The sequence below is a fragment of the Drosophila mauritiana genome, chromosome 2L, assembly GCF_004382145.1.
Source record: "Drosophila mauritiana strain mau12 chromosome 2L, ASM438214v1, whole genome shotgun sequence".
NCBI lineage: Eukaryota > Metazoa > Arthropoda > Insecta > Diptera > Drosophilidae > Drosophila > Drosophila mauritiana.
This window is the reverse complement of record NC_046667.1, coordinates 9,856,848-9,878,972: the sequence shown is the minus strand read 5'-3', so window position 1 is coordinate 9,878,972 and position 22,125 is coordinate 9,856,848. Positions and strand designations below refer to the sequence as shown.

Here is a 22,125-nt window from a genome sequence, read left to right as displayed (position 1 = left end):
TTTAGTTTACATGAAATATTTATTTATTGTCTTAAAATCAACCTTTCCTGCATCGCATTGCAGTTACACCTACAGAAGACTCACTGTACTTAAAAACGCCATTGAAGGTGGAACAGAAATATGCTCAGTTAGAGTGGCTTTGGTGCCAGGTACAGTTGTGCAGCTCCAAGTTCCGGCGATTACCATAACCTCATCCACTCAGTTAGCTTGTAAGAGTCGAACCGGGCGGAGGGCAACGGTTTTTTTGGCCACATAAGCCAAAAATTAACACGCTTGCTCCGTGTGTCCAACGAACCGGAGACCGTGCATCGGGAACCGGAGGCGCAGTCATGCCCATCCACTGGGACTGGGATTGGGAGCATGATCACGAGCATGGTCACCACCACTGGCAGCCGCCGCGTCGCCACTGGTCCACCGGGGAGTCCAAGTGCCGGCAGAGGCACTACTATCTCTCCCACGACCTGGACGTATGTGCGCGGGACTTCCACTTGCGGATGGACGACAGTGCCTGGTGCCATGGATCCTGTCTGGTTGGGCGAGTAGTCATAGAGACCGGCACCGAGCCGGACTCCCTGGGCCGGGGCACCTTCAAGGTGGTGCTGGACGTGCACCACTTCCAGATCTCCGAGCTCACGGTGAAGGCCAGGAACAGCGACACTGTGTGCGTGGAGGGCAAGCAGGCGGATGACCGGGCGGAGAAGGGTCAGTTGTGCATCACTCGCGAGTTCACGCGATCCTACAAGCTACCACGACACTACGATGCCACCCAGGCACGGGCCACCTTCTCTGCGGACGGAATACTGATGATTACGGTGCCAGCACCACCGAAACTGGACGACGTGGAGCGCGAGATCGAGATTGAGCCCACGGGCAATTACTTTGGCAGCGTGTCCGATCCCACGGCGCCCAAGGCCATCGAGCAGGCGGATGTGGACGGCGATGGTGGAGAGGCTAATCCTGCTGGCACGGCGATGGACAAATGAAGCCGGCGACGTCTGGCGGTTGCGCGGCGGTTCCGCTTCCTCATCCCAAAGTGGAGGCGGAAGCCCAAATGCGTTTAGGCCGCCAGAGGCAGTCGATCGGCCGGAGGGCAGTTGGAGTATTTCAGGCGGAGAGGATGGCGGAGCACATTCCAGTCACCTGGCGCACATGCACGAAAACCATAGTCACTCGGATTGTTCCTGGGTTCCAACTTAGATAGCACGTAGTCCTTCGTTCGAAACGTGAGCAAATATGGCGAAGTCAACATTTTGTAGAGTTTTCTTAAGATAGCTTCAATTTAACGTTTAAGAGTTGATATCCGCTTGTGATTTTGTTTTACGCCAATAAAGGACTTTATCAAAAATTGGGAGAGAGCTTTAAATATTTCCAGATTTTCCGAAGAAATGATCTAACAGCTTTCATCTTATTATTTATTCAAAGGTTATTGTTTTAGTAATTACTATATTTTGCACTGGCTGTTCATTTTCTTCGAGCTTAATTATTAAATATTATAGAGATGAACATTTTACTAGAAAATATACTTACATTTAATGAATTCTAAATCAAAACGGATTAGGGAATTTAAAGATAACAAAGCTTCATTCTACCGAGTTGTTATTTCAAGTACAATCCGAATGAAAATATCCTCCAGCTAATCGGGAAAACAATCCCAAAATCAGGGATAAATCATGCCTTTGGGAATACGCCAGCTCGAATTCAAAACCCAAGCGAATTGGATTTTTCGCTGCTCTTAACTTTCCTGTCACGCAGCTTTTGATTAGCGTCAAATTTGAATAAAATTCACTAACACCTTTTGTGTTTTGCTTGTCTGTGTTCGTATCCTCGGGCACATGGCCCATAAAAAGGCAATCAGGACACCCAGCTAGTCAGTGTATAAAAGACGTAGGCATACGTACATATGTAGTTTGGCTATCGACCCAAGAAAATTCTATAAAAAGGGGATAAACATAGCTACATAGCTCTTTTCAAAAACTATGAGATACATATGTAAAGATTTGCAATTAAGTCTGAGATGTGAAGATTCAGTATCTACAGAATTAGTTTAAAAATAGTTGTGTAAATGTTCGGTGGCAATCTTAAGCTCCAACATATTTTGCCCCAAAAATAAAAGGCTGGGAACTTTGGGGCCATGTGACCCACTTCATAGGAGTCCAATCAGGCCGTCGGCCTTCTCCCAAATCGTGGGCTACTGCTCCGTTTTTTGATTTGGTCTTGGTGCCTTGCAATTTAGCCGTTGAGACACGTTTTCCCGTTACGATTCTAATGAAATTTGCTACATCTTGAAGTGAATTGTTGCAGGCCGCAGCGTGGCAGCTGAAAAAATTGCCAACGAGGAGACGCGGAGGTCGCGTACTTTGTCATCGTTTTGTTTTTATGCGTAGTTGCGTTTAATAAAGTTTTTATATGGCGCCCTCGACTAAGGGGGAATCCACGGACGGAGTGCCCATCAGATCTCCGGACGGACTGCCTGCTCTTTCTAATCTAGTTACGATGCCTGCAGCTTTAAGATATTGGACGGATGGGGACTCACTTCCCGGGCCGTAGGATATTCATATATTTACGAGTATGGCGAGGGAAGGCGATAAAATATTCAGCAGAAAAGCAACTTCACAATTTCAATTTCCCATGCCACATTGGTGACGGCATGGGACAAACCAAAATAACACAACGATAATAAACACCTACACACCCATTTTATGAACTCATAAAACACTCCGATGGAATCGGAATCGTATATTTTATATATATACATGGAGGCCAAGTGCGTGTGTCCGTGCTTATGCACCTCTTCCGCTCCCAGGATCTAGAAAAAACATTGACCATCGCCATGGGCCATTTCCATTGTTGTTTCATGGTTTTTATGTTTCCCGGGTCGCGACTCCGCAGATATCGGTATGCGGCTCACAACTAATTTTTATTTTCTATGGCCTTTGATCCACTGCGGGCGCCGCCGATTGAATGTTCTGCTGGCAAGTTTTCAATCACACACTACTGCTAATCAAATATCCCCGGGGATTAGCCAACTTGCAGATGAGTGACGGTGTGCGTGAAGGACGCGACACCTAATTACGCAAATTGATGCGACATCAGACGGTAACGGAGCTGGAAACTGGAGCTCTCTGGGGGGAATGGTATGCTGAAGGACCTGTTTCCGCCAGGGGATCTTAGACACCGACTGTATTGACATGTAGGAATATATAAACAAACATTCGCATGACGAGTTGATTTAATGGAAATTTGAAGCTTAAACATTTAAAGGTGTCCTTTTCTATCCTTGTTTCAAATTGCAATTTGCTGATTGAGCGTCGTAATGGAAACTTAAAGTTGTTTTAAACATGTTTTAAAAGCTAGCTAACTTAGTAGTAAATAAAATAGCTTACTATTTTACTAACAGAATGCCCATAAAGTGGTTTCAAGTAGCACCTACCTTTGTTTCCATCATTTGCCCCTGTATCGAACTGTTCGTGATTAGTGCTAAGTGGGCATTACTGGCTGGAAAATCCGTGATTTTGGAGCATGTACAACAGAGTTTGCTGACATCGTAAGACTTCGCCACCAATGCCGACGTAATTGGTCCACTGAACCGTACAGCCAATGCGTTGTTATGAGTTGTTTGACCAGCAACCAAAGCACATCAGCTCAAATGAAGCGCAGATTGGGGATTCCCCGGTCACGGACTAGCATTCTGCGGACTCGCATCCTGCCAGCCGCCAAGCTGCACTTGTATTTACAGGACACGCACACAGACACGCACACGCCTACGCAAAGGCATTTTGCGGGCCATTTGTAGCGCTTGCGATTCCGGGAAGCGGAAAAGGGAGCGAGGATTTGGGCGGGGATTGCGGAGGAGTGGCAAATGCATTTTGCAACCGCAGCCGACAACGGAACGAAACGTTTCTGCACCGGGAGCAAATTCAGTTGCCGGAGATGGTTACGTGAGGCAAATCGCATTGGGAAAATGCATCATTAACAGGAATGGCGCACCGATCTCTGGGGGACCGAAGCACGAAATACCCTAACTGAAAATGCCATATGGTATATGCTTGTAGGCTTATGAATAATAATAAAAGAATAATAATAAGAGTTACTTAGCCACACTATAAATTTATATTACTTTTGCAACTTTTGCTATTCCTGCCAGCCTGGCATAAAAATAAATATCTTCAAACAAATCCCATCGAATGGCATTCGAACTTTAAGATTATTTGGCACACAGCTTATGGGCTATTGTGCAGATAATCCTGCCCAGATCCAGATAAATACATGCATTAAGGACTCGGATATGCTTCCTTTGTTTGGGGGCCTTTCACACAGCATGCGTATATCCTTGGCAGGGAATCGAATTGAGCACACACCATGAAGCGAATCGAATGGGCTCCAGCCACCAACGACCCAAAACGAATAACGTTCAGCTGTTTCGCAGCGATATTAGATAGCAACCAATTCAAAAGAGAGAAAACCACCAGCTCCTTTGGACATCACGTACGCATCGCTGAGGTCCTAATCCTTCGTCCTGCGTTGCAGTTGCTGCAACTGCAGTTCCACTTTCGGCGGGCAATGCAGTGGCATTAGTGGAGCTGCTGCGGCTTAGCCAGCTTCCTGGGCGACCAGGACGTCCAGGGCGACCAGGACAATGCAGGACATCCAGGACGTCAATGTGCTATTGTGCCAAAGTCGATGTCAATCCTGCCTGGGCCCATTTGCAGTAAGCGACGCCAAACAGGACCTGTGGCCGCGTTGCTGTTTTTGCGGTTGTAGTTAGCGAGTCCTGCGAGGACATTATAGTCGCCACTGCTTCGCTGTGGCTGCTGCATTGCATTTAAGCGTTACGCACTTCCGGTTGGGAGTGTTATTACTTCCGTTGCCATTTAATTGATTTTGAAGGTGCGTGTTTGGCGTTTACCCATGAGGGGCCGCAAAGGACTTCTTCCGCCCGGTGCCATTAGTAAATTGTAGGTTAAGTGCTCTGAATGCCCAAAAACCCAAGGCCCATTCCCATTCCCATTCCCATTGAAAACGCATTTTTACACGCCTCTACACCTGTAAATAGCTGGGCCAAAGGCACTAGGTACGCCAGTGGGTGTGTGGTTAAGGATGCGGTTTTTGGGCACTTTTTGCCGCCGTGACGTCAGCGCTATCCATGCGTAAAAGTTATTAGTGAAATGCACTCAGCCGGCGGAAGAAAGGCGCAAGAAGAAGAGGAGAAGGTGAAGGGATGGAGGGAGGCGGAAACTGCTGATGTTTGTTGGCCACGAAAACCTCAAACAGCACTTAAGTTGTTGCCAGCTGGAAGGTTTTCGGTTTTCGGCTTTCGGTTTACTTTGCTTAGTGCTCATGGAACGCAGTGCTGTGCTGCCATCACCACTGCAACCAGGTGCAATCTGCGATTTCCAGCTCTCCGGAGGATTATGAGCCGTGCCCGGGAGGAGTCTAATAGGCTTACCGTGCATTTTCGACAGTTTGCAGAACTTTTGCTCAAGCCGCTGAATTTAAATTCGCAATTACCCGATTCCACATCGCTTGTCACAGACACGAGCACAGCGTTTCTCGCTAAATTGAATCCCAGATTATATAGAAAGTCATGTAAGTACGTAAGTGAGAGTAGAAGTCATCTAACCCATTGATTGATTCCCGCTGGCAAACAAATTCCCCCAACGCTTGAGCCAGATTTACACCAGCCAGACGCATTCGCACATGCGAGAGTACGAGTCTGTAAACCGACCCATTTATCCACGAAACCAAAAACTATTAACAATTTTAGCAACAATGCGTCGCTGCACCCGCATCCAGGGCATTTGGAAAAACATTTGAAAATGAAACATGTTCCCGCTAATTGACTTCGAACCGCAGCATCCGCGATTGTTTCCCCATTAGCTATGATTTCTTTCGCCCAGGAAGCCATGGGCTATGGTATGGGGGAATATGGGGGGGCTATGTGGATATGGGGCCGTGATAAGTGAGCTGCTATTAGTGTGTCAATTAGCGGGTTTGCTGCATATGATCCAGTTCACTTGGCCCGTGCTCCATGGAATACAGCATGCAGCATATGGGGCATATTGTATTCGGTATTTGGCATTCGCCATTTCGCATTTGGCATTTGGCTGTCACGCGGCGTGAGAATTAATGCACGACTGGCGGTGTGCGAATCTGTATCAAGTACTTTCACTCGCGGAAACCGAAAGTGGAGGAGTGCTAATTAGCATGACTAACTAACGCTTTCATCTCCTTGCTCCTTGCAGGGAAATCTGGACCACGGTCCTGCCGCCCGAGACCAAAGATGTCTACACCGCCATTCTGGGCGTGACCAAGGCGAGTCGGATCGACGAGGGCGTCTATAGCTGCAAGGTAAGTTATCATATCATATATATCTTATATCTCAGAGATACTTATTGTACGGTAGCGCTGTCTGTATTCGTACTTTAACACATATTTTTTAAAAATTGTATAAATACTACAGACAATTTATTTCCTTCTTTCTACCACTGGTGTAGCTAATTAAATTCTCTCTGTGACATTTAAACATTAATTAATTAGATACTACTTTCATTTATGTAAAACTTGCATAGAATTCGTAACTAGGCCAACATTGATTCTGGCCATCACGTCCGCACCAAAGCGTTTAAAATATCCATGTCAATCCGGTCTGATGATCTGAAAATGCCACTTGGTCCTTTGGTTTTTTTTACAGCGATTACGGTTCCCCGGGCACTTTCAGGCCTGGTAGTATTTTCAGCTGACTAATCAGTCTAATTGCCATATCATAACAGCGCAGAGCTGTTCCGACTGTATTTAGCCCGTCTGGAAAAATCCAAGCCCGCCCAGAAGGCCACATAATTACATTTGGCTTTGCTGCGTTCTGTTCACGGCTGTGTTCTTCATTTTCGCTATAACGTTACTTTTAATTAGACTAATTAAAATATGTGGGAGCGGCGAGATAGAAAGGAGTGTGACGAAGAGCAATGTGGCCATCCATTGCACTTGAATGCTCTTTCTCGGGGGCCAATTAAATTTTAATCTATGGTATTAAACATTCTTTTGACTGCGGTTTCCGGGGATGAATTTTACGGGTGCCCGAAGATGATTTTAGGTTCCGGATTCACTCTCGCTCTCTCTCTTTTGGCTTACAGCCCAGCACTAAATAAGAGTTTTAAATTGTTCCGGACGATTAGACCCAAAACTGCCCTGCTTCCTGGGACCCCAAATCCTGCAGGACCCTTCTTTATGGCTTAGGTAATAACATATTACGCAAATGGCTTGTAAAAAAATATTGGCCCACCGTAAAGGAAGCCACGTGAAAAGTTTCCCAAGAAAAGTACGTGGACACATGACCAATTCACTTGGATGCCAAGTTAGTTATAAATCAAATGGTAATTTGATTGCCTGCTCACGGGAGATTGTAATGAAATGTTTCCCGTTTCATGTGTATAAATCAAATTTGGAATTGTTGCCAACTCAATTGAACTTCGACATTAGCATAATGGCTCTTGATTTAATACGAAACATTCTATAGTAATTTACCCAGATTTAAAAAGGGCGCCGGATTACTTTAAGTCCGCAGCGTAACCAAGAGGGGAAGTGCAACCACAAAAAGCGTCAGCATCTGTTGCACCACCCAGCTGGCATTTCTTGGGGGCCGAGGACCCATTGTATTTAGTGCCTGGTCCGAGGCTCTCCAGCTCCAGCTCCAGCCCGAGGGGGATTCCGCTAAGTTCTTTATGGGGGAGCCTCCGCTTTGGCCGCTTTGTGCCTTTGGCGCGCCTCGTGCCGCTCACTTATTATTGTCCTGGCTTCCCCGTAATGACGCACCAGCCAGATCAAAGGCAGGATGCCAGGATGGCGGGACGAGGCGAAACGCTCGGCAGCTGCAGCAACAACTGAACGATAATCACGAGGAGGGCCGGACCGGAGCTGAGTGCTCCGAACTGGGTCCCCGAAGGTCGATTGTGCCCACGTCTCGCAGCTGTTTGCTGAAAACTCGAGCGCATGAATCCTTTTCAATAACACCGCCTTGGGGTCCAAGTCAATAAAGCGCCTTGCCAATGCCGCCACCACGGCCCATTATGAGAACTTGGGGACTTGGATGCATGTCCACGTCCATAAGTCGTACACGGCAAAACACAAGAATACGGAATACACACGAAAGGCCAAACAGCAACCGTACACTTCTATTTGGGGGCGTGTGCCTTTGCGCATTTATTATTTATGTATTGATATTAAGTATACGCCTTGTTGCAATTAATTCATCTGCCCTGGGGGAACTCGGGCGTCTCGGGTCCATTACGTGCACAATGGCCCCAAGCGGTGCTGTCCTTAAGCCAGCTGCATTAGCCCCACCGTCTAAGCCATTTCAGATTTCACAGGACACGACTGGAGCTTAAGTGTGCTCTGGATTATAAGTGTACTGAAGTGAAGGATGTCGACCTATGAAGTATGAATTAACTCGGTTTGAATTGGGAAAGGTCCTTTTCTCTCTCATTTTGCCACAATATTAAAGCAATAAAAGTCAATATGGTTTGTAGTTATCACGGTTAAATTTGTAAACCTCAATGTGCCTCAATGCCAATAGCCATTAGCCAAATAAATGCTGGTGGTTCGGTAATAACCCATTTTATGAACTATTAATTCCGCTGGAGTGTTGTTCATTGATCGGCCCAAAGTGTCCTGGCCAAATGTTTAGCCATTCACGGGGCACAATGTGTTGTTTAACGACTTGGCCTGTTAATGAGACGCGACTTATCCGGGCCAATAAAATACCATTTAGCCATAAAGGCGCTACTCGCTACTGGCGTTGGCCAAGTTTTGCAGTCGGACAGCGTCGCAACTTAATGAGTTAATTGGCATTTGGATTTTGTGGCCTGGCCAGGATTTGTTGACGCTGCAGAGTCGTAAATGCCACTGCAAATCCCAACGACATTTCCCGATTGAGAGCACAACAAAAAGCAGCACAGAATTTAAAGCCTCCGTGGCCATAAAAAAAACCAACTAACCTTTGGCTTACGCCAAGAGTGTCTCGCTGTCTATTAAATATTTCCGGATCGGCTGAATCCAAGTGCCCGAGGGCCCAGATATCAGACGAGGATGCAGGAAAACCGGGCCAGACAAGTGCGCGATACCTTCACCTCGGTGACAATGATGCCGCCTCCTCGTTAGCTGTATCGTTTTATTCACATTTCTCCTTTTCTTTTTTTCTTTTAAATTTGAAACGGAAGTGGGCTGAGCATCTGCCTATCATCATCATCATCGTTGACGCGTGGCGACGTCTAGGTTTTCCCACTTGAAATAACTATGTAAGGGGCACAAAGTAATAATGTTAATATCCTTGCTGGAAGAATAACTTAACTTGAGTTAAAATAGATCTATTTATTCCCTTTTTTGTAACTTAAAGTAGCAGGTATATAGAACTATTTATCCATAGGGGTATTTCTTAAATGCAAATATATATTACAACATTTTTGCCGAGTGTAGCACTCGATGCTTTCCCAAAGGAAGGAATGTGCAACAAAGCAAGTTTACAATTCGTTTGCTTGCCATCCGCGTGGAAATAAATAAATAAATGCAGAAGGTTGGCTCGAACCCACACAATCCTGCTAAGGCCTTAAGTAGCCATCTTGGCCAAGCAAGTGCTCGTAAATACTTTGGCTCGTGTGGAACTTCAAGTGTCCTTGGAAGCCGGCAGAGTGCTAGCTGGCTGGACATCGTCTGACTTACCGTTCGAGTGCCTGGGCAAATACTAATCCCCATCTCAATTCCCTATTTTGCAACGACAAATATGATTTGCATTCCGTTCGGTCTGTTAAGCCTTTAAATTACATTTCATAAACTAATATACGATGCCCGTCGTCCATTGGCCGTTTGATTGTGACTGCCCAGCAGCACATATCACATTTCCACAAAGCCGAATGGCAAACTCAGGCAAATCAGGACTCGTCATATCCAATCAGCACACAATGAGGTCCTGCTGACTAGCAAATAAGTCTATTAAACAAATCCTTGGAAGCCCCGGCGACGGCTGACAGCCGTCCCAGTTCGAGGAACAGTAGCTGGCCACAACTGTTTCCCTTGTCCATGCCGACATGCGTGAAAAGGACATGACCATGCCCCCTGTCCATCGAGCAGGATGTGTGCCATGCTCTTCGGCAAGGCTGCTGATGTGTGGCCAGTTGGTCCTCGGCCATTGAGCTTGGCTTTCAATCCAATTACAATATCGTCTATAATAATAGTTTAAAGTACATATATACATATGTATTTAACTAGTAATGTATAACTAAATTCAACTATAAGCAATACAGAGTAACTAAATAGCTACTGTAGATATTATTTCCATTAACAGTCGTGGTTATAACTAGCACACACTTTTTCTGACCGCGACTGTGTCTTTCTGTTGATATGAGTAACCAAAACCGATGGCATTATGGTATGCCGCTGACAGGCGCTCCTTGTGGCCTCTTCCTTTGACGGGACTTTGTTAAATGAGCTCGACTAACCACCAACTCATATTCTCCTCCTCCTTCTCCTCCTCCGCCAGGTGACCGACTGGGGCGTGGAGCAATGCCGCTCCCTGCACATCCACATCAAGTCCCCGCCCCGTCTGCGGGTGGATCCGGCGAGTGTAACCCTGCAGCGTGGTGACTCCCTGCGGGTGAGATGTCTGTCACCCGGTAACGATGACATCAAGCGGTATGCCCAACTGGGCTACAGCTGGACCCGCAACGGCGTGCTCTTCCAGTCGGACGCGGCCACCGCCATGTGGGAGGACCTCTATCCCGACGGCAGCATCCTGAAGATCAACAACATCCAGAAGTCAGCGGAGTACGCCTGCCTGGTCTCCAATAGCGTACGTCCCGTCTCCCGCAGCGTTTACATCAATGTCATCGAACGGAATGCCGTCCACGTCTGCCCGGCGGAGTCCACTTACGGCGTCCATTGGCCAACCAGTGCCCCCGGCTCGCCCATCATCACCGACTGCCCGCGTGGATTCGAGGGACACCTCAAACGCATATGCGAACAGAGGGATACGGGCAACTCAACCTGGCTGCTGCCGGATTTCTCGGGCTGCGTCAGGGACGAACTGCTGCTCATCTACAACCGTTTCCTGGCCCTGAGTGCGGGATTCCAGCAAACGAACTCCTCCAACATTCTGAAGGCCTGCTTCGAATTCACACTCCAGAGAAGGCACAGCTTCCTGCCGGGCGAGGCCAGCTTCCTCATCGATATGCTGCATGAGGTAAGGATGCAGATGATATAAATTCTTGCAGTGGTATCCAGGATATCAAAGTTTCCATTATTAATTCCGCTTAAAGACTTAAACTTGCACATCAATTTTCATGTTGAACCAAAGAATGTACCCAACTGATGACTGCCAATCAGGCTAAAACAGATATCGTACTCATCCGAGATTAAAGTGTAAAAGCCATCAGGGGAATGGCAATAGCATTCCCGAATTGTGACAGATTTGGTTAAATTGGCCTAATCAAAATCGGAATTGCAATTCCCATTGCTCCAAAATATCCTGTTGCCGCAGACAGTCAGATTCCGATTGGGAACTCCGTTTGCGGGGGCATTTATCCGGTCCGTCTGCTCCGTCCGCAAAACCCTTAACACATTTAAGCTCCACCTGGCTCCTTGGATCCCTGGCTGCCGTCCACTTGAGAAGATGGGCAGAAACTATTTTTACACACAAATGAATGCAAAAAGCTGCTGAGCCGGGCGGCTTGCCATTTTTCACACAATTTTCGGTTGCCCAACTGCAGTCAAAGAAAAGTTCCAGCCGTCTCCTTCGCCTCTTTTCTTTTATTTTTTTTTTTTGGGTCTCCTAGCAACAATTTTTCATTTTAATGCGCACACAAATTTCCCGACTACCGAATTGCTTTGAGGAGCAGCTTCCTCCATCTTGGGGGCCCTTAAAAGGCGAGGGGAGGAGCGGCATCGGGCGGGGAATCCTTGCCACTTGTATTATGTTGTCTCAACTCTGTTTCCCTGGCCACTTCACAGCTCGACACCTACCTGCAATTGAAAGGCACACAACTGGAGCGCGAGATGGCCGCGGAGATTATACTGCGCATCCTGGATAAAGTCATGCAGAATGCCCAATCCTTGAACAGTCAACAGGTAAGTGCCAGTTTGCCAGGATGCCGGGATGCCGGGTTGCTGGGATGCTCTCCCTGCAATCCCGCATAAATTATGCGCAGTGTACTCCATACTCCCATGTACTGAAAAGGCAGAGCGCCATAATTTATATCCTGCAGCCATATTCAATATTTGCCAGCACGGGTTTCCTACCCATCCCGGCCGTTTATTTATTACGCCCGAAACATCGAGCACACCGAATACATCGAAGTGGGCCAAAAGGTGGGCACATTCCAGCTTTTATTTAGCTTGTAGTTGGCCTGTCACTGGGCTCCTGCAATTTGCATACGGACATTTGTCTACCCGTTCCCCAAACCGTGTACGGATTTCCAAAGCAGCCGGAGAATTGATGAGCCGGCCGGCCTGGTAATGAATACCTTTTTCGATATGCATGAGCTTGTGCATTTTTCTGGTTTGTCTGTGGCTTTTCCCCCATGTCCTGTGTGTGCTGAATTATGTGATATCCTGATCGGATAGCTTCGTCCTACACGTGCCGATTTTACTGCAGTGATAATTGGATGGCTATGAGAATATCTCGCAGATTAAAAATCACGTTTTCGTAATTTAAATCGCTTTTAAAACGTTCATATATATCCCCTTTTAGTTATTTCTGAATATTGCAAAAATCTAGTTCCCTGTTTTTGACAGTGTACTCTAGATTTTTGGAATACGAGGAATGCTCCAAACGAGACATCTGATCTCTCTTTGTTCCGCTTCCAAATGTTCTTTGTGTATCTACGCTCCATTTGGCAGAAAAGCTAATAGAGAAGGACCTCAAAAGGTGCCGCTAATGAGGCGCAATCAAACAATTTGCCCGCGACCCAACGCAGGACAATAAGGATAACCACTTCCTTATCACCTGGCAAAAAGGCAGACACTTTTGGCCAATCTCGAGCCTCCAAATGGCGCTGAAAAGTGGGTATCCTTATTTTTCTGTGGTAGCATGCTTGTGTACATCTCCCACTCGAGATTGTGGTTTCCATTGTTTCCGGCTCAACTGAGGATTTCAAAGGGGACTTGTTTTTTGTGGGGGGCGGAGACACTCCACTGCTCATGCATTATTCCGTGGGCAAATTTTGCGTACTCGGCATAAGAGCGAAGGAAAAGGACACTGGCAGGATGAGGCTGGCTTTTTTGGTATGCAAATTTATGAGAGTGTTGATTGCAACTGTTTGAATACGGCACTTCCTCGAAACGGGACGACCCGTCATGACGTGAGGATAATTGGAAGACTGCCTCTTTGGACACCGCCAGCATAATCTATTAGCCAGCTCCAGTGGCTTAAATCCCAAATATTCAACCTTTAAGATCGCCCAAGTTGCTCCTGGCGCAACGAACAAGGTATATCCGCTAAGCTCATAGTTAACGCGGAGTTGGATGAGCGAACTTTTTAATGCGCATAAATTAATTTAGTTTCGCAAGAGTTCGGCTGAGCTATGGCATTTCAATGGAGTGCGCCATGTGAGCCCGAAAGTCGCTGGCCGAAACGAAAGAACAATTTATGTTAAATTTTTATTAGCTGACGCAGTCGGAAAAACTTGGCAGCATAATTGGGTCGATTAAAAAGCGTTGGCATTCGCCATTCGAAGAACTTTCCCCAAGTTGCACAAATAGTTTTGCATCGTTGTTATTGACTGAGCAAAAAGTTTAATGGACTGAGACCGAATCCGCACCGCCGGCAAGTTGATCGAATTTTTTGCGCGCAATCAAGTTTAATTAGTGAGTATCGAGGCGGTCCGAGGAAATCCGCCAAAGTAATCAGCCAATACCGCCCCAATGTCCAAGGCCATCCACATTTACGGCCCAAAAGCGAACTGCAGAGTGAGTTTAAAAGTTAAAGTTCAGCGCATTGCAATGCATTGCTGACATAATGCCACTTAAATTCATCGAACAAATATATATATATCATATATCTATTTTAATATGCGGCTAGCCTAACTAAGCCTCATCAATATGTTGATAGATAATAATAATTTCATGGAAATTCATACGATGCCATTGCATTATTTCATTTGCCAAAAACCAATATCCATTCACGCCCAGTGGACAGATCGCCTCCATTTGTGGTTTTCCTCTGTGGAAATGGCAATTGAAAAAGTTTTTGCGCATGGAAAAGTGCTCATGCTCATTTTTGGATAACTGAAAACTGAAACGGGACGAACCCCAAAAAAGTTGATTAAAACACTTCTACACACGGAGTGGGGATTGAGTTCGCTATTGACCAGCAAAGTTAACTCGGAACTGACCCACTTTTCTTTCTTTGACCAGGCTGCAAGTTTCCGATCGCAGGACGCTAAAAAGTGGGCCAAAAGCGCTTGCCATTCAAATCAAATCACGACGAATCACTTAGCCAAAAAGTATTCGCTGCAAACGTGACCCTAAGTCCAACGGCCCAACTTTTTTGCCCCAAAGTTTATCTCACACATGGCCACGCCCCTTTTCCGGGGGGGGGTTTAGGGCTGGCCAAGTGATTTGCCGGTAAACTGCTAAACGTGGCTAGGTCGAAAGTCAAGTGAAATTTGCACATGGAAAACTTTGTGCTTTCCGCTTTTCTTCTCGCTCTTCATCTCCCTTCTCCCTCCCACACAATTTCGAGAGTTTCTTTTCAGCTGCTTTTAAAGAAATCATACGAATGCCACACATTTGAATAGGCTTTGCATCGAGGCTGGGGGCGTGGACGCCATCGTGGGCGTGGCACTGGTACTTATGGCGGCAAAGCTTAATGTTCTGATGATGCTGAAGTTTTTCGTTTTGTGCTCGAAAAAAAAAAAACAAAAAAAAAGTTCCATTACACAAACTTTTTCAATTCGAATTGTTTTCGCTTTCGATTAGTTGGCCCGAAACATTTATGCTGGAAACACACAGAATGCTTGTGTATCTTATGTAAAAATCGAATGATGATATTTTTGATTTGTGCCGAAACTCCTTGCCCATTTCTGCTGGCCAAAAATCCGTGCACCAACCGGCTTTGAATTAGAAATGACCGAAAATCCCTTCGCACAGAGCGAGGAGGCATCGATGTAGTGGCCCAACATGGCTTTCGGATTACGAATTGTGAAAATCGAACATTATAGTTGGGTCCGCCTGCTTATTGGCCTCGGTTTATGGCTTTTGTAACTGCACTCGAGAACGTTGCAATTTATGATTTTTATGGCCGGGTTCATTGACTGCGCTTTCTGCTCCCGATGCTCTGGCATCCTGAAAATATGCCACATGGCCGGCGGCAGGACGGCTTCGTCCTGGTTTCGTCCTGGTCATACCCTCGCTCCTCTCTCTCACATCGAGCCACTGCCATCCATCGCATCCCTCTGTGGCATTGATTTCGCCCAAAGTTCATCGCCGGACTCCAATTCCATCCCATTCCTCCCTGTTGTTCGACTCGGATGCTGTGGCCGTGTGTGGAGTAAATGTAAACATGGCATATGGGGGCCATTGGGGTATTATCTGCATTACCTATCCTTCATATTGAATTTCACCAGCACTTGCAAAAATGGTCCTCATCATTTGGTCAATTAAAAATAAACAAGTGACGACTTTTGAGCTGCAGGAAAATCTTAATTTTATTGGAATATTTTTGCTGGACTGGAGGCCAAAGTTATTATTATTTTTACCTCAAAAATAGTTATATTTTGATTTTCCCATAGAATTGCCGGAGGAATTTACATTAAATTTCCGGGCTAAGCCTATGACTTTTATATTGCTTTAAATAAAGATAAACGATTGGCAAATCAAATGGCATTTGCCTTAGCCAAAGAATTTTAAAATAAAAGCTTTGAACTTTAAAAATGAAATAAAATATGTGCCATAAAATAATTTTATAATGGATGTATTTATGGAGTACAATACAAGTGTGGCCCATTAAAATAATTAAATAAGCTAGATTCGAATATAAGACTTAAGCATTATTTCTTGTTCGTAAACCATGATATCTGGCTGGCACCTAAATGGCCAAATTTGTGCCCAATGAATCGACGAATGTCATCATTTAACCGTGTGCGATGTGATGGGGTCCTTTTATTTATCCTTCCAGCAAATTAAAAAGCTGCAGCAGCTAACGCAGTCGGCGGCGTTGAACCGGGAGACCATCGCGGCCTCCCAATTGGCCACCTCGACCAGCGGGAGCAGTCAGCCGTTGCCAGGTGACAGTTCGACCCGTGGTGACGATGGCAGCGGGTCAGGGGTCACGACAGGTGAGATGTCCGCCGCTCCAGCGGGCAGCCTGCAGGCAACCAGAGCCGGAGGAGGAGGTGGTGGAGGTGGAGGAGCCTCCAGCATTTTGACAGTCGATGAGGACACCCTTTCACTGGACAGACTCAACTCGCTGCGCATTTACATGACGTCGGTGAAAACTCTGCCGTTTAATTTACGCATTTACGGGTGAGTTGCACTGCCAAACAAAAACAGATAAATGAGCTTTTAAATGAAATCAGACACACGTCTGATTTTCAAACGCACCGAGCCACTGGGGCTATAATTTCTAATTACGAGCGGGGGGTTGGGGGTGTGGATGCAAATTTGCAACCCGAGTAAACAGTAGACTTCATTTTACGGCCCCTTGATTAATATATGCGACGAAGGAAAAGCGATTTCCAACCCACTCCCACTGCCCGGAGGGGCGCCTAATGGAAAATTTATTTTATGAGCAAACATAAATAAAAAATGCATAAAACTGGCGAGCTGCCGGCATGAAGAATGGCTCATAAAAGTGGAGCAGGACTTCCAGGACTGGGAGGCAAGGCGACCTTGTCGTTTCAGGACAGGTATTTCCATCTTATGCGCTGCTCCACGGCTTTCAAGTGTCTAATTTAGCTAATTAATAGCCTTAAGTGCAGGCGGCTACAATTTTCCTGATTTACGGCGGCTCATGCAGTTTCCTTACCTCCATTTTTCCGCATTTTTCCCCCTTTGTTTTCAGGGAGGATTTGTTTTCCGACCAGCTGTACATGGACATTGGCCTATCCAGCCGTCTGCTGCACATCATGGCCAACTCAACGATATTCGCCTCGGTCATCTCGTACAAGAATCTGAAAAGTTTCCTACCCAAAACGTACTACACGCGTGGCAGGTGAGTAAAAGGAGCTGCAATCCTGGCGAGAATCTTCGTTCAATGGCCGCTAATTAGTTGCAAAAGTCTGGCGAAAGTTTAAGAAAGTTGCCGAGTTTAAACAATCTCGCTAGATGAATGTGCCAGTGCACATGTTTAATTTCCCGATTTAGTGCATTCCGACCAAGAAAGTTGTCTTGGCTAAAGCCCGGCTTATGGCCACCGATGTATAATTCGTAAGCCATGTTTGCCTGCTCCTCAAATATGTGTAATGCCAACTGCTGTCACTCCGAGCCTCCGTAGTCCTTTCGGTTGTGCCAACAAGATGGCAGGATGGCAGGATGGCAGGAGGACAGGATGGCTCCTTGGCTTAAGCGTATTACAAGCAGCTGGAAAACACTGGCAACAATACCACAGCTACCAGTGTAATTCCCCAACTGTAAACAAAATGCAAATATGCAGCTGCCAGCACAATGAGAAGAAAAAAAGGAACTAAAATGGCCAAAAGTGTGTTTCGAGTTACATGGAAATGCCATCTAATCTTGATTATTGCCCATAAGAGATGGCACAAATGCTGCATTTGATTAGCTGAGATTGTATAAATTTCATTTAGATTTCAATAAACTTTTAGAAGTCTCAAATTGCAAATATAAGTAGAATAAACATTTATTTTTAATATATATATCTTAACTTTGCTAACAGCGATCCCCGTGACTCGGACTACGTGCTAGCCTCCAGGATCATCCAAACGTGGCTGTTTCAGTCGAATCGCTCCAACGACAACTTCCGGGAGCCACTGGACCTGCCCTTCGAGGCGGGTCACGTGGAGATAATCTTCCAGCACGAGAGTGTGCCGAAGAAAGGCGACTGGGTGGCGGTTTGTGGGTGAGTTTTTTTGGTTTTCCAGTTAATAACGCAGTATTTATTTAATTGCTTCCACTTTACGCACAGCCACGACTACAAGGCCTCCTTCGACTCGACGTGGCGATCGGATCTGTGCATCACCAAGCACCTGATGGCGAACATCACCAGGTGCATCTGCCCGCTGTCCGGAACCTACGTGGTGATGCTCACCAAGCGCCAGCCAAATGTAAGCCAGGGTCACCAAGGTCGCCAAGGCCATTCGGCATGCCATGGATTGCCATGGATTGCCATGGCATCCAGCTGCCCAATTCATGCGATTCACGTGTACCAAAGTGGAAGAGCCCCGCTTTGATTTATGGCACTTTTAGTACCTGCCATTTAGTGGCCTCCACCTGGGCAGCCGGCTCACCCTTTGTGCTGTACACCAGTCAGCAGAGACCCAGCATTTCCGCATTTCCGCTTCCCTGGCTCGCAATCAACAACTTGGCCTTTGCTGCCATGAACTTGCTCCAAATGCACTCGGGTTTTCTGGTGCCCGCTTCTGAATTCAGTATTCTGTATTGTGCTGCTTGTATTCAGTCAGTCATGGCGGAAATACTTTAAATCGGGGATGCACAGGGTTTGAATAACCGAGGAGTTTTCATTTGTGGACACACTTGGTCCTTAAACTGGGGGGATTTTCCATTCATATTTCGGTGCCATTTTTCAGCTGCGTAGGTTTAAGCTATGTTGTATATTTAAATAATATAAATATAGGTACTGTGATGATGTTGGGAAATTAAAGCAATATATCTAGGAAGATCTAAATCTTCGAATTAAAGCTTTTCAGCCCATTGTAGCTGCTATCCTGTTTGGATTAGTATTCGGTCGCTTTTTTTGACCGACTTTGGCCATCGTTTCGTTTCGTTTCGCTGCTCGTTTGAATTGCTAATTGTTTTCCGCCTTTCGACAATTGCATTTCCAGGCCACGCCCCACCACGCGCCCCGGCGCCCCATCTTCGTGATAGCCAGCTGCGCCTGCTGCCTCCTCCAGTGCGGATCCGCCCTGCTCATCCTGGTGCCCATCTGGTGCAATCGCAAGTGCGCGGTCACGTTCCTCAAGATGCAGTTCTGCGTGTCCACGTCCAGTGTGATGCTCATCTACTTGCTGGGATTCATGAAAATGCTGCCGGCGGTAAGTAACACCAATTATAATTAAATATTAAACAGCATGAAAAAAACTGGAATTCCATCTATGTAAGAGCCGCGTCTTTTATTTATACCAAATGCCTATGGAAAAAAGAAGTAAAAATATTCTAAATGCAGAATAACAATTATATATTTAAATGGCCACGAAAAAGCGAGCTGTGGTGCATTTGAATACATCAGTGTTTTGCGGCCCTTTAAAACAAAGCCTTTGAGAGAAGGCTACACTGGGAGAAATGAAAAAAGGGCGTAAGGAAACAAGCGAAATGGGAACCAAAGCGTGAAATTTAATTACGCCAAAATAAATAAACAAGTAAAATGGAGGAAAGCCAAGCTGAAAGCAAAGCAACCCGAAAACCAAAACCAAACATACAGAGCCCCAGTTGCTCGGAAAAGTAATAACAAAGAGTGTTGCACGATATAAGGAAAATGGGAAAACGGCGCCTGGCAATCGAAGCACAAACGAGTTTGCCACACCCACAGTCCACAATCCATGCCACCCACCATCATACCGCTCCAATTTAAAGGATGCGAAATCCCAGCGGCTTAAACTAGCGAAGGAAAACCCTTAAGTTGTAATTATATGCGGTGGCAATCATTTTCCAGCTGACTTTTCAAATAATAATCACGGCCAGGGCAAAAATCCGTAATCATCATCAAAACAAATTAGCGTGTCGTCTGCAAGTCGTTACCATTCCATATTATGTACCTCAAACCAAACTGCTCCGAGTTCGGTGGACAACAAAGCAAATAATTTACATTTAGTTTTCGTGGCAGCCAAACGGAAAATTCATGGAAAACAATTCCCAAACCTGTTGGCAACCTCCTCCCAACCACCGCCTTCTTGGGAAGGAAATTAAAAGTCAACAATGCACGACGACCACTCCGTCTCCGACTCCAATTCCAGAGCCGAGGAGCAAGAGGTCAGGTGCCTGGAGGAGAAGGTGCTCCTCCTGGAATCGAAATTAATATTTATAAACGCACACTCTCAGACGTTTGAAGTGGGAAAATGTTAATGCGAAAGACGCTAACCCGAGTGCGTTGAAGGAATACATGGAGGCCACCACCATCCAAGACCCATCCCGAACCCCATCTCCAACCCATTGGCCAAGGTTCCGGATCCGTGGAAGTCCCCAAAGCGCCCGCAAGCCGTCTAAATTATAAACGTAAAACGGGAAAAGCATAAGCGAATAAACTGGCGATGCCTAATCCCCGGGGGTCCTGGAGCAAAAAAAAAAGGAGAAGCAACTGCAAAGCTCTAACAAGAAATAACATTTTTGAATTAGTAATAAACTGGTCCGCCGTGGAGGCAACGGCTCAATAAACGAATGAAAAACAAATAAAACATTGTGGACGACGACGAGGACGAGGACAAAGGCGCGGACACTTGCAGATAAGGATTCAGCATGGCACAGGAAGCGAGGACGCAATATGCAAAGGCTTGGGCAAGAGAAGTGGTGCCAGCAGGCACACTGGAAAAAAAACTAGGTAGCATCTTCTGTAGAATCTCTAAAAAAGGAAAGTAGCAAATTGACTGTTTTTCATGATTAGTTTAAAGTGAACAACATTACTAAACTAAGTTAGTTAGTATCAAGTGTGCTCCCACCCAAAATAGTTATTAATTATAATGATCCAAATGAGACAACAATTAGGTCTTCATTATTGTGGCACAAGATGTTGGCCCCAGGATGCATTAGAATCTTTGTGAGGCGACCAATTACAAGGACATTTTCTCCGTGTGCGGCTCCTGGGAAAATTCGCATCCTCGCAATGCTGGCTGCAAGGACAAACGATGGCTACGACGAAGGCTAGGCACAAAGATGTGGATGCCTGTGAATCCGAGCATGGACACCACATTCGGAGGAGCAAGGAGCATGTATCGCTATCTGCATCGACATTTTTGCCGCACGCAATACGGGCTGTGTCTCAAAGGATTCGAATGGAGGAAATTTTTGAATAATGAACGTTTGTGCTAGAAGCTCCTTGTGGACGGATGCGGATTGGTGGCCCCCAACGTACATACACGTTAGTCCGGATAATAAAATAAACCAGGCATAGACTGCTGCTGGCCTTTGGCACTGCGAATCGCAGCACAATGCGGACTCTTGGCCAAGTTAATGAGCAACTTACGTCAGTGGGATGCGTTGCACAATGCACAATTCGCGGCATTTTCAGGCTGGCAGAAAGCGCCGGGGGAAAACTTTGTCTTGATAACACACACACACACGACCATACGCACAACATGTCATTATTGTTATTATTATTATTGCACATTAATTGCGAGCACACGCGGCCAGAGCAACTTTATTAAAAAGTACCACAGCCGAACTCGTAGCACACATGCAAATTTTATGGTTTGAAACACGTGTCACGGCGGCAGGATCACAGCAGCCGGAGCAGGAGGAGCAGCAGCGGGAGCAGGAGCGGGAGCAGGATCCGGGGTCACAGGAGGAGCAACGAAGACGCGGCTGCCAACGGCGTCGGACGTCAACCGCAGCCACCATCAGGCCACGACCACCACGACCACGCCCACGCAATGCCACAATAAATACAATTAAAATATTCATTTTACTTATTGCATATATTTGCGAGCATAAATAAAATACAGTTTCAGTGCGACAGTTAAACGGGCCGAGAGGGGGGAGGGGAAACAACAAAAATAACAATAAATAAATAAGAAAACATAAATTACGCATACGACCCGTACGCCCGCCCTCAAGCAGGACATGTGAAAGGCGAAAGCTTTTAAGCGCACTTAACTCATAATTTTCCCTGGCAAACTGTCGGGGCGGAAATATTCATATTTCCTTTCGTATTGTAAATTGAAAATTAAAAAGTTGACAAAATGTTTTCATCGCATTTGGCTCCAAGGCTACTAAAGATGATAAGTTCCCATCACAGCA

General features: G+C 46.1%; 2 protein-coding genes across 2 annotated transcripts in view; both read left to right on the top strand.

Annotated features, from left to right (window-relative positions):
• The window catches only part of LOC117147518, a 101,049-nt gene that overhangs the window by 72,890 nt on the left and 6,034 nt on the right, over positions 1 to 22,125 (top strand). The window contains exons 8-15 of the mRNA XM_033314437.1: positions 6,243 to 6,348; positions 10,529 to 11,227; positions 11,995 to 12,111; positions 16,160 to 16,506; positions 17,045 to 17,194; positions 17,876 to 18,058; positions 18,125 to 18,263; positions 19,002 to 19,211. Of these exons, the coding sequence (XP_033170328.1) occupies positions 6,243 to 6,348; positions 10,529 to 11,227; positions 11,995 to 12,111; positions 16,160 to 16,506; positions 17,045 to 17,194; positions 17,876 to 18,058; positions 18,125 to 18,263; positions 19,002 to 19,211 (1,951 nt within the window). The remainder of the gene's footprint in view (positions 1 to 6,242; positions 6,349 to 10,528; positions 11,228 to 11,994; positions 12,112 to 16,159; positions 16,507 to 17,044; positions 17,195 to 17,875; positions 18,059 to 18,124; positions 18,264 to 19,001; positions 19,212 to 22,125) is intronic.
• LOC117147585 (heat shock protein 22) lies at positions 157 to 1,341 on the top strand. Its single transcript, XM_033314534.1, has one exon. The coding sequence runs from the start codon at positions 330 to 332 to the stop codon at positions 981 to 983; it is 654 nt and encodes a 217-aa protein (XP_033170425.1). The 5' UTR covers positions 157 to 329; the 3' UTR covers positions 984 to 1,341.

What these genes read in the sequence shown, in the direction of transcription:
- LOC117147585 (XM_033314534.1), top strand. Translation starts at nt 330, where the DNA reads ATGCCCATCCACTGGGACTGGGATTGGGAGCATGATCACGAGCATGGT.